The sequence below is a fragment of the Protopterus annectens genome, chromosome 6.part0 (assembly GCF_019279795.1).
Source record: "Protopterus annectens isolate FY-2018-M chromosome 6.part0, PAN1.0, whole genome shotgun sequence".
In the NCBI taxonomy this organism is placed as follows: Eukaryota; Metazoa; Chordata; order Ceratodontiformes; family Protopteridae; genus Protopterus; species Protopterus annectens.
The window spans coordinates 1,323,631,451-1,323,644,419 of NC_056737.1; the positions used below are offsets into that span (position 1 = coordinate 1,323,631,451).

A 12,969-nucleotide genomic window follows, 5' to 3' on the forward strand; every position below is an offset into this window, starting at 1 on the left:
GAAGGTTTGTCCCAAATAAATAATTGGTGCCAAAATCATGGACTGAAACTAAATGCCAAAAAATGCAATATTGCATCCTTTGGGAAATCCTCTGCCATGGGGAACTACCACCTTGACAATACACAGTTGTTCTGGATTTGGGAACTTATGTGAACAGGGACCTAACTTACAACCAACATGTATCCATTGTCATAAGAAAGTCCTTCTAATTTGCACAGCTTATAAACAAAGGGTTTGTCTATAGATCTAGGGATGTCATTGTCCTTTACTCAGTCCTCATTAGGCCAATCATTCAATATAGTGTCTCTTTTGGCATGAATCTCTCCAGACACATAACAACTGGAATGCTGACAGAGATACCTTAATAAAAGGATACAAGTCCTAAACCATATGTCCTACATGGACTAACTCAAATCCCTGTCACTATACTTGGTATCCTACAGACTGCTAAGAGGCATCCTGCATCTGGCATGAAAGGCATCCTCTGACCCAATGCTGATGGATTTATTGTACATCAACAAGCCAAACTGCATCAGAAATATTTCATCTAAAAATTAAAACCTCTTCTGTAACATCAATAGAAGGGTTTGGAGGGACAGATTTATCTCACAGAGGGTACTGTTGTTCTGGAACAGACTTCCCAGTCACATAAAACAAAACTCATCCTTGTCCATTTTCAAGTGCAACTTAGATTTATAGATGGAAAACAGAAAATGTAATCCTTGACTGCCCCCTGTACTACTAATGGACAGAGACAGCTCCTAAATGCTTTATCCCATGCATGGGCCCTCTCAAATGATCTATGGCATTATCCCAATTATTCTTGCTAGGGTCAATATGTAATTATTGACCATGAGATGGGTAAGGCCACTCTAACATCCCAAATGAGATATTTTAATTCAAGCACCAAAAGGGAAACTGGCTAGGCTTAAATTGACCCACAAGTTTCGCTAGCCTTGCACTTTCCTATGAAGCTCTTCAAACAAACAAGTCGTCCACTCTCATCAACTTGCTGTGTGCTGTTATTTGGACAGCATTTTATCCATTGAATTAAATATGGATTGACAGCAAATGCTTTTAATTTGTTTATTATTGCCTCATGTACAATACTGTTACAAGTATTTACAATGTTAAGGTAAGCAATATGTACTATCAACTCTTCATCAAGTTCTGCTATTTCCTCGATAAGCTTTACCATAATTATCTCTATAATTTTTCATAAAAAGTTAGTTTGATGGGTCTAAAACTGTATGTGTAATTGTGTGTGTGTGTGTGTGTGTGTGTGTGTGTGTGTGTGCGTGTGCGTGTGCGTGTGCGTGTGTGTGTGTGTGTGTGTGTGTGTGTGCATGTGTGTCTCTGATGTGACCTTCTCTTGGTGAAATGTTACTGCTATAACCTGTTGCCCTATTTTAGGAATGTGTCTGTGTTCTGATGTTTTGCTAAACATAATTGATAGGAATTAGGCACATATGTGTAAAAAGCTACCAGGTATGTTGTCTATTTACATGGTATGTAAGTTTTTAAGTTTACTCATGACTGCAGTTTTTATGTCTGCAGTTGTTTACAGGATACTCTTCCCTTGGCTCTGACATATTTCTTTAGTTATTGTGAAGTTTCCACAAACATTTTCTGAAGAAACGCATTCTGTAGCTGGGTGATCACTTCATTGTTTATTGATAAGAGGATGCATTCATAATTTTCCCATTCAATTTTTGGCAGATAAACAAAGAATAACATTATTTCTTTCAACATTTAAGACTAAACTGATTTCATAGTTAAATATGGAAGATGTCTGTACTTTATTTACTTTAGACTTATTTTATGACAATAGAAGCATTTTAAACCTAAACAGTATTTTCTTTTGTATATATGATTAGTTTCTTGGTTCCAACAGTTTTTTTTTGTTTTTTCAACTACCTGTATACCTGTGTTTTACTAGTGTGTACTAAATAATGCAACAACCCAGCCACTGGGGATGTACAAGCCAGTGCATTTCTTTGTGCCGGTCCCAAGCCCGGATAAATGGGGAGGGGTGCATCAGGAAGGGCATACGGGGTACAATTTTGCCAAATCATACAAGCAGACAAAAGTACACATATACATACCAGATCGGTCGAGGCCCGGGTTAACAACGACTGCCACCAGTACTGTTGGCCAACAGGGTGCTGGCGGAAATTGGGCTACTGTTGGCTGAAGGAGGAGAAGAGGTGGAAGGCATGGCCGAAGGCAGGTAAAGGATAGGACTATGATAGTGAGGGTCGGAACTTTGAATGCTGGCAGTATGACTGGTATAGGAAGAGAGCTAGCTGATATGATGGACCGAAGGAAGGTTGGTATATTGTGTGTGCAAGAGACCAAATGGAAGGGGAGCAAGGCTAGGTGTATCGGAGGCGGTTTCAAATTGTTTATCATGGTGTGGATGGGAGGAGAAATGGCGTAGGCATTATCCTGAAGGAACAGTATGCTAAGAGTGTTTTGGAGGTGAAAAGAGTGTCGGATAGAGTGATGTTTATGAAGCTGGAAAATGATGGTGTAATGATGAATGTTGTTAGTTCATATGCTTCACAAGTTGGGTGTGCGATGGATGAGAAAGGAAAATTTTGGAGAGAGTTGGATGAAGTGGTGATGACTATATCCAAGGGTGAAAGACTGGTGATTGGAGCATATTTCAATGGGCATGTTGGTGAAGGGAACAGAGGGGATGAGGAAATGATGGGTAGGTATGGTGTTAAGCAAAGGAATGCAGAAGGTCAGATGGTAGTGGTTTTTGTGAAAAGGATGGACATAGCTGTGTTGAATACGTATTTTAACAAGAGGGAGGAGCATAGGGTGACATACAAGAGTGGAGGAAGATGCACACAGGTGGATTATATCTTATGTAGAAGGGCCAGTCTGAAGGAGATTGGAGACTGTAAAGTGGTGTCAGGGGAAAGTGTAGTTAGGCGGCATAGGATGGTGGTTTGTAGGATGACATTGGTGATCAAGAAGAGGAGGATGAGTGTGAGGGCAGCACCAAGGATCAAATGGTGGAAATTGAAAAATGGCAATTGTGAGGTGATGTTCAGGGAAGAGTTAAGTCAGGCACTGGGTGGCAGTGAAGAGTTACCGAATAGCTGGGTAACTACAGCAGAGCTAGTAAGAGAGATGGCTAGAAAGGTGCTTGGTGTGACATCTGGAAAGAGGAAGGAGGACAAGGAGACCTGGTGGTGGAATGAAGAAGTACAGGAGAGTATACAGAGAAAGAGGTTGGTGAAGAAGAAGTGGGATTGTCAGAGAGATGAAGAAAGTAGACAAGAGTATAAGGAGATGAGGTGCATGGCAAAGAGAGAGGTGGCGAAGGCTATGGATAAGGCATATGGCGAGTTGTATAAAAGGTTGGACACTAAGGAGGGAGAAAAGGACCTGTACCGATTGGCTAGACAGAAAGACCGAGCTAGTAAAGATGTGCAGCAGGTAAGGGTGATAAAGGATAATGAGGGAAACATACTCACAAGCGAGGAGAGTGTGTTGAGCAGATGGAAAGAGTATTTTAAAGGGCTGATGAATGAAGAGAATGAGAGGGAGAGAAGGATGGATGATGTGCGGATAATGAATCATGAAGTGCAATGGATTAGCAAGGAGGAAGTAAGGATAGCTATGTAGAGGATGAAGAATAGAAAGGCTGTTGGTCCAGATGACAAACCTGTGGAAGCATGGAGGTGTTTAGGTGAAATGGCAGTGGAGTTTTTAACTAGATTGTTTAATGAAATCTTGGAAAGTGAGAGGATGCCTGAGGAATGGAGAAAAAGTGTTTTGGTACCGATTTTTAAGAATAAGGGTGATGTGCAGAGCTGTAGTAACTACAGAGGGATTACATTGATCAGTCACAGCATGAAGTTATGGGAAAGAGTAGTGGAAGCTAAGTTAAGAAGGGAGGTGATGATTAGTGATCAGCAGTCTGGTTTCATGCCAGGAAAGAGCACTACAGATGCAACGTTCGCTTTGAGAGTGTTGATGGAGAAGTACAGAGAAGGTCAGAAGGACTTGCATTTTGTCTTTGTGGATTTAAAGAAAGCATATGACAGGGTGCCTACAGAGGAGTTGTGGTATTATATGAGGAAGTCGGGAGAGTCAGAGAAGTATGTAAGAGTGGTACAGGATATGTACGAGGGTAGTGTGACAGCGGTGAGGTCTGCGGTGGGAGTGATGGATGCGTTTAAGGTGGAGGTGGGATTACATCTAGGATCAGCTCTGAGCCCTTTCTTATTTGTAATAGTGATGGACAGGTTGACAGACAAGATCAGACAGGAGTCCCCGTGGACTATGATGTTTGCAGATGACATTGTGATCTGTAGTGAGAGTAGGGAACAGGTGGAGGAGACCCTAGAGAGGTGGAGATATGCTCTAGAGAGAAGAGGAATGAAGGTCAGCAGGACTAAGACAGAATATATGTGTGTGAATGAGAGGGAGGATAGAGGAATGGTGAGGATGCAGGGAGTCGAGGTGGCAAAGGTGGATGAGTTTAAATACTTGGGATCAACAGTTCAGAGTAATGGTGAGTGTGGAAGAGAGGTGAAGAAGAGAGTACAGGCAGGATGGAGTGGGTGGAGAAGAATGTCAGGAGTGATTTGTGACAGACGAGTACCAGTAAGAGTGAAAGGGAATGTCTACAAGAGGGTAGTGAGACCAGCTATGTTATATGGGTTGGAGACAGTGGCATTGACAAAAAGGCAGGAGTCAGAGCTTGACGTGGCAGAGCTGAAGATGTTAAGATTTGCACTGGGTGTGACGAGGGTGGACAGGATTAGGAATACGTATATTAGAGGGTCAGCCCAGGTTGGAAGGTTTGGAGACAAAGCCAGAGAGGCAAGATTACGTTGGTTTGGACATGTGCTGAGGAGGGATGCAGAGTATATTGGGAAAAATATGCTAAGGATGAAGCTGCCATGTAACAGGAAAAGAGGAAGGCCTAAGATAAGGTTTATGGATGTGGTGAGAGAGGACATGCAGGTAGTTGGTGTGACAGAGCAAGATGCAGAGGACAGGAAGAAATGGAAACAGTTGATCTGCTGTGGCGACCCCTGACGGAAGCAGCCGAAAGAAGAAGACGACTAAAGAATGCAACATTTTCAGTATCACAGAACTCACTGAGAGAATCCAGAGTAGACCTATTTGAGTCATTAAGGATAGCAACCCAGTCTGTTTACATAAGTATATAATTTATTGTGTCATAATTTTCATTACTAATGTTTTAGAATGATTATTTATAATGGAGTTTGATTTTACTATTAGGCTAAAGATATAAATTAATTACAGAAGACACAATCATGAGTAGGGAGCAGAACGATCAAGTGTTTATTATGAAGTCTAAGATCGTTACTAGTCTTTGGAACATGCAAAGAAAAACCTGTATCTACAGTATCATGTGACCTCTGTAACCTTGCCTTCTGCTCTGTTTGGCTCCTGCTTCTGCTACAGGTTCAGTACCATAGTGTGCCAATCTGTCACGCACTTCTGCCTCTCTTCATCTACTTGCCCAGTGCCCAAGTCAGTAATTGAGCCTTGATGATTTATGCAGTAGTCAGGGCTTCGGTTCGCTAAGCCATGGGTCTGACATGTCTGACAACCACTGTATTCCATCTTTCTACTACTTGGCAGTATGCAGCAGGATTTTAATTTCTTACTGTTGATTTTTTTAAATAAATGCTTATTCAATTATTTTTTTAAACAGACTGTAGAGAGGGAAGGTGACCAATAACAAAAGGGACCAAATATTGGAAGGATACATTTGTACAGCACTAATGTGTCATTGAATTTACTATTTTCTCTACCTCAGGCCTTAACCAGCCAGAAAGGTAAGTCACCAAAATGTAGCAAGATGTTCTTAAGTCCAAGCAAGCACCATTAATGCACGAATCAGCTTTATATTTCAATGAGTTGTTAGTTTACAATCAGAAAATGTAGCATTCATTTATTAGAAGATAGAGGTTTCACACTTAACTGGTTTATGAATAATTAAATTTGGTAATGTTTCTACTTGTACCATTATTTTGTGGTGAAGGAAACACAGATTAACATGTATGCATTTATGTTTTTAAATAGTATGTGTTAGTTGTGTTGTGACTTCGTTTTGAATATAGGAGTAGACTCATTGTCTAGCCTTTGTTGTTTATTTCCATCAGGTACTGATAAGTGAAGTGTTAATTTCTTTAAAATAGTTCAATATTTTTCTTCAATAGCATGACCTCTAACAATATTATATATTTTTTCAAAACTTGCAGATTCATAGAATAAAACTGATCAAAATGACTCTTTGAATAATTGCTATATTACAAGACTTCTACTAAGAGCTGGTTATGATTAAGTGGGAGGTGCAGGGGTTCTCCAGCTGTATGAGAAAGACATCTTTAATAAATGTAAAAGACTTCAATGTTTTATTTTACATTTTCTGTTAAATGCCATTTGAGCAAATTTCTTTCAAGGAAACTATGGTCTACAAAAACACATTAGTTATTTGAACCACAATCACCTGCAACATCATCCAGCTCCACAGAGGTAAGTGGTCAGTGTCATTCAGCACGTTATTATTTTATTAAGTTTCTGCATACAACCTACTTAAAAACAGCACTACCTTCCTGACAGCTGGTCAAACTTCAGTAGCCAGTTGATCTTGATAAATGGTTAGATACAACTCCCTGAAAGATACTTTAAGTGAGCCTATGGCTTTGATGAATTGTGATCAGGAGTCGATCTACTGATAACTTAGAATTTCAGTATGTAGAAATAAAAAACATACTTACATCACTGGCCACTCTTCTTGCAGCTTTCGCAGCAACAACAGGAATCGCATGAACTCCAAGATCGTATCCCTTTAATATATCCCTTTTCCAGTCATACTTGTATATATTCTGCAAAGACATACAAAATGTGAAATTAATATAAGAATGCATTGTTATTTTAATGCATATTATTAGATAAGTCTGTGACATCACATACTGAAGTATGGGACATCATACTTAATGTTAAAATAAAAAAGGGGTACCTAGTATAATAATGAGGCTATGAGCAAGGTTATGATAAAGCTCTTTGCCCGACTGACAGCCACAGCACTTGACAAGTAACACTATGTACAAATCAGTAGGTTTTATAATTTACCAGATGATTTTACAGAATACGGCAAATAATATTACACAAGCACTTTTTATATTTTTCTTTCCTATACAGTTACACAATTACCATTTTTATTTATTAAATGACTTGTAAATTGAAGTTTTTTAAGCTGCTTATTACATGCATGTTGAAGTATAACGATGGCATTACAACAAAGTCTGGAAATAACACACGATAAGCACAGTTTCAAAAATATTAGCTGGTAGAAATAAAATTTGAGAATTTAATAATTACAAATCAGTGATACTACATATAAGATTAAGTAAATAAGAACACTAAAAGGTGTGCAAAACCAGCTTTCAGTTCAAAATAATGGGCTACAAATTAATTGCTTTCAAAAGAAAAAGAAAGTTAGATGGCATAGTCTTGAGAATTTGGAATAAATCTTACAACATTTTGAAAGCTGCCTTTTGATAGCAGATTATTAATACCTGCATCAGTACTTTAAATTACTACATGCCAACATGTTGAAGTTAATGTGAAATAAACATACCGGGCTATAATTGTAGGCATTAACTTTGGCTTGAAGTAATTCTGGAGTATCTGGTGGAAGATGGTATGTATGAATTATCTTTTCTCCTTCTGCTTTATATTTCAGCTATAAAGATTGAAATGAAGGAAACAAAAAATTAGAAATATGCATTTCAAATACTTTTCTTACACAAACACAAAGTGCAGAAATATTAGTTCTGTATTTTTATTTTTATTATTATTGTTGTTGTTATTGTCGCTGTTGTTGTTGAACCCCAGAGGTTCGGCTGTATAAGTAGTCCAACTGGAATTGAAACCTCATTTGTTTTTATCTTGAAGTTAATCGCTTTACAGATAGCATGCTTAGCAGTTCCACAGAGATTTCTGCCTTCCCGTGAAATAAGTTATGTGTAAGTGTACTGCTGTCTAAGCTTAACTGTACACACATTAGACTACCAATTATACAATAAAGGCTCATTGCCATTCAAAAAGGAGCATGCTGATTGGACAGCCCAACCAATATGCCCTTTGTAATTCGAGCATAAAGCAATAGAAAAAAGTCCGGCTGCTGAAGTACCATTCAGCAGCCAGACTTAAATTTGCCATACTCTGGAGGACATACAAGTTCTGAGAAAAATCACGTATGTTCTGCAAAACTAAAACAGAAACAATTTTCATTTTCCTTATATTTTTGTGCTAAACAGACTGCAATGGGGATTATTCTCTCTGTCGCTTCTCCTGCATTGATGTCCTGTACAAGCATGGGAACATAAGTCCCAAACACATGTACAGTACATCAATATAGCGAAGACAATGCAGAAAAAAACAGTAGTGCCCATAAGAAAGGTAAGTAATTTCTTTCTTAAATAATGTTGTATAAAAGAAGTAATCCACTCCTGTTTGTGTGTATATCAGGATTTACCCGCACTTGGCTTTGTTTAATCACTTGGGCTTCACCTTTGTGATCAAACCACACCAATCACGATTAAATTCTGATATACCCATGCACAGTCATGGACTATTGCTTCACTAAATCTTGCAAGAGAGAATTTATACTGCAATTTCTTTCCTATTATTTTATTACTTTAGAGTATATAATACATTACTTAGAATCATCCCAGCATTGTTCCAAGAAAAAATTATTTTATATCTATCTATATATCAATTTGTGTGTGTTAGATGGCTGAGAGACTCATGGTTCAAAACAAAAATCAAAATAACATGGTCCCTTCTGATTACAAATAAACAACTCTGCATAGTTGTTGAGGTGTGTTGGTATATTGAAAAATGTTGGTATGATGCAATTTTGCATTACACTTATCACAATGCATTACATTGCTGGTATGAATGTGCTTTTGTCATTACTCAGATTTTTATTGCATCCTTCCAGGAAGCATCCACATTGGAGTTTCATTGCCCAGCAACTTAATACATTCCAGTATGTTCTGACGTCTGCCATAGCCATAATGAATTGGAATTCAGTCAGCCTATGTATTTACCCACTGACTTTGGATTCATAATGTATATGATATAAAAACAAGAAGTTCCTTCAAATAAATGAAAACTTCATGCAACAACATACATGTTACCTAATACTTACATCACTCCTCTGTCCCTGGTTTATTTTAGCTTGTACTACCAGAGGGTCATCTTCAATCTGTGTGAATTTCACAGTGTCCGGGTGCTGTCTGTATTTTCTCTGTTGGAAGAAGACAAAATATTAATAGATATATTTTGATCAAATAAAACCATTATTCATTGCATGCCATCTGGATATATTTTGTCTACTGTTGTAGTTATACATATTGTTTAATCATGGTATATTTACATACATAAATGTTTTCAAGCCAAAATGTAAAGTGAGGAATTTCCATTTTTGCTTGGTAATTTGACCGTGAAAGTACAGACAAAATAATTTGTGCAGGAAACAAATTCTAACATGCTTAGAATTGTACCAGGGACATGTTCAGACATTTGTTTAGTTCAATTCTTGGAAAATGTAAGGATAATAAAAAAAAATACTGCAGCAAATAAGTTAGGTTTAGTTTTTATTCACAGCAGGAGTTTTACCATATCTTACAAGAAACTCAAAGGGAATGTAGCAATAAATCTTAATATTTTCAAGAGTGCATAACAGAATATTTTAACAAGAAATTGATAAATTAAATATTTGTCACCAAACACTAACATTTTATTTAAATATGGTATTAGTATCTCTTAAGAGCTAGGAACAATTGACATGCTTAAGACACAGTCTTAAAGTATGCCTGTTTAAAAACACTGCCAACATTTTCTGACAGATTATGTTTGTATGTTATACATATAGAAAAGCCCTAAAGAGTATTTTGTGGCACTGCAGATATTCTTCGTCTTTCAACTTTTCCCGGTTAGGGGTCACCACAGCAGATCACCTGTCCGCTCATGATTGGCAGTGGAGTTTTTATGGTGTCGAGTTGCCAGCCCGGCGCCCAACCTTTCACTGAAGGCACACACATGCATGTATTCACACCTAGGGCCAATTCAGAGTGTCCAATCCACCTACAGCATGTCTTTGGGATGTGGGAGGAAACCAGAGCACCCAGAGGAAACCCACGCGACCACTGGGAGGACATACAGACTTTGCACAGAAGGCACTCCAACTGAGGATCGAACCAGAGAACCTCTTGCTGTGAGGCGGCAACGCTAACCGCTGCACCACCATTGTGGCACTGCAGATAATCCCATAAAATGGTCTAAATATAATGTTTAATATTATAGCAAATTGTAAATATCTGTATCAGAAATACTGACAAATACTGATAAGCCATATATCCTGTTTAAGCAAGTAATACTTGACAGGGGAGAGGTCTTGCAAAATACAAGACCACCTAGAGGCATTCTGAGACAAAAGTAGAAGACTGCTTCTGAAAGGTCTGATATTTCCCAATACTGCCCACTCTGGAAGGTTATATCATGCTTAGATCAGATTGTAAGTTGTTTTATAATTGTTTCATTATCACTTATAGATTTTGATAAATTTTTCTTTTAGGTGCCAGTTCTCTGCTTCCTCAATGACAACAATCATCCAGAGGTGCTGTCTACAAGTCAATCATGAGAATACTTTCTGCAGCAGGGAGGGGGGACCTTCAGCCAATGTCCAGGCTAGTCTGGTTTTCACCCTAGAGTGAGGCCCTATGGCACCCATGCAGAGTGCCTGGATGCAGAACTACATGGTTCCTTCCTCTCACTAAGCATCTCACATCATACTGAATAGCTGCTATGGAAACATTTAGCCATTTTATATGGCCCTAATCTTCATCCTGCCCCCTAGTGACTGATGTGAGCACCAGTACCATTGCAGTGATCTTCCTCACAGGCTGCCCTTACTGGCTTGGGAGCTCCAAGCCCCCATCCTTCCTAGTGATAGCCCTTGCTATTGTATAAGCCTCCACTTGCGTGGGAATAATTGACCAATGGGAAATCACTATACCCTCCCACCAGGCTGTTCATCGCCCATTTTCTCTTGTCTGGCTTTATGACACCCATGCTGCTATTGAAGGACAAGTTGTCTGGGTCACAGTCCAGACTTTGACCCTCTACGTCGCAGAACCAGGGAAATATTTTATGTATTTTTCCTTTCCCCATACAGTCAGCCATCAGGTCATCTCAGTATCCCCATTCTATGTCCGGTTTACCTAACTCTCGTAATTTGTTCCCAGACTTGCTCAACCAGGATTAGGGTCAGGGAGGGTCATTAAGGTATCCCAGAACCACATGCCATCCTTGCTATTATGAGGTGTAGAAATGACCCACTCCCACCCCCTGCTTTTGTCTATTATGTATAAAGGCTACTCCCCATTATGGACCTTGCCTCTCCACAAAGGATTCCTAGAAAAATGTCCTCCCCCCAGGATGGACATGACATTCCCTCCCTTCCATTGCCTCAGACACTCAAGCCGCTAGTCAAATCTTGGTCACTTGTACCATAGTTAGGCATTATCCCTGCACACCATCACATTGGCCATAACTTTTTATATTTTTGATGTAAAACACTTACATATCCAAATGTATGAACCGTTTGTATAGGAGATATGTTTGATGGAATAAGTATTTTGGATTTAGAATGAAGACATTGATGTGTAATATATACACACATATGCTAGGATCATGCCAGCAGTTAGCCTCCCTTACCATGGAAAAATATAAGCTATTTTATTCAAAACCAAAGTGATGTCCAGGAATTAGTACTCAACTGCATACAATGTCTGCATCCAGCAAGGAGAACTCTGCCCACAACCCTGCTGGTTCATTCAACATATTTCATTAGAAAAATAATTTCTTCTTGTAAACTGTAGCAAATAGATGATACAGTTACTGCCATGTCTGTACACAGCACTACATCTCTCACGTTTTCATTTGAAAAAAATCTGTTTTTTTTAAACTGTAGCAGACAGTTGCTACAGTTTATATCTTGCTTGCATGCACCACTGCAGCACTCAAGTTTTAGTTAAAAAAGAAAAAATAACTTTTTTTTTTTACTTTTAAACTGTAGCAAACTGCTTGATACAATTTAATTATCTTACCCAGTTTTCAGTTATCATCATGTTTGGTTTCCATTGTCCATTTCTCACTTTTATTTATGTCTGGGAATAATAGTCCAAAAATACGTGGCCACAAAAAGCCCTGCAGGACTGGTAACTACTATTTTGAGTTCCACTGAAAGTGGAACTAAGTATAGCAGGGAGCTGTTTAAATCAACTGACCGAGTGTGTCTGGGGAGCAATGATGCATGCTTTTTAAAAACTACCAACAGTAACAGAATGTGCACTGTTCCTCTCGTCTTCCCTTATTTAAAATGCACGTGATTAAGCATGCTTATAATTCTCATAAACATCATTTATTTCATGCAACAGATTCTTAATTTATGTGTTAAACCAAAGTGCAATACATATAGTATGGTCATTTGTCATAGAGAAGACATTTTTGGTTATATAATATGGATGTTTCCACAGAGCTCAGATATTATCGGAAGGTTTTAAACATATTCATAAAAGAGAATATTTATTGAATATTCTATTTAACAATTCCACAAGCTGACTTATTTTATTATTTGTCATCCTTTCATATAACTACATTACTTATTAAGTGCGAGAAATGTTGTAATTCAGTAAAGTATAAAGTGCTCTATATATGGTAAATTACTTTAACCTATTTTTATGTATTATATGCAAGCTTCACTCTCACTGTCTTACCTCACTCAGGATATCTCCAGCTTTTTTGACCTTTTCTACATCCATAGAGCCATAGGGAATCCAACCAACTCCTTTACACCAGCTGTTATAATCAGATTTATACTCAATCTTGAAGGAA

At 38.4% G+C, this 12,969-nt stretch overlaps 1 protein-coding gene across 13 annotated transcripts in view; it reads right to left on the reverse strand.

The window, feature by feature from the left end:
* Positions 1-12,969, reverse strand: part of NEB (nebulin) — a 619,289-nt gene that overhangs the window by 492,459 nt on the left and 113,861 nt on the right. For all 13 annotated transcript variants that reach the window (XM_044074886.1, XM_044074893.1, XM_044074887.1 and 10 more), the window contains 4 exons: positions 12,852-12,959; positions 9,221-9,319; positions 7,643-7,747; positions 6,780-6,887 (listed from right to left, as the gene is read on the reverse strand). In XM_044074886.1, the coding sequence (XP_043930821.1) occupies positions 6,780-6,887; positions 7,643-7,747; positions 9,221-9,319; positions 12,852-12,959 (420 nt within the window). The remainder of the gene's footprint in view (positions 1-6,779; positions 6,888-7,642; positions 7,748-9,220; positions 9,320-12,851; positions 12,960-12,969) is intronic.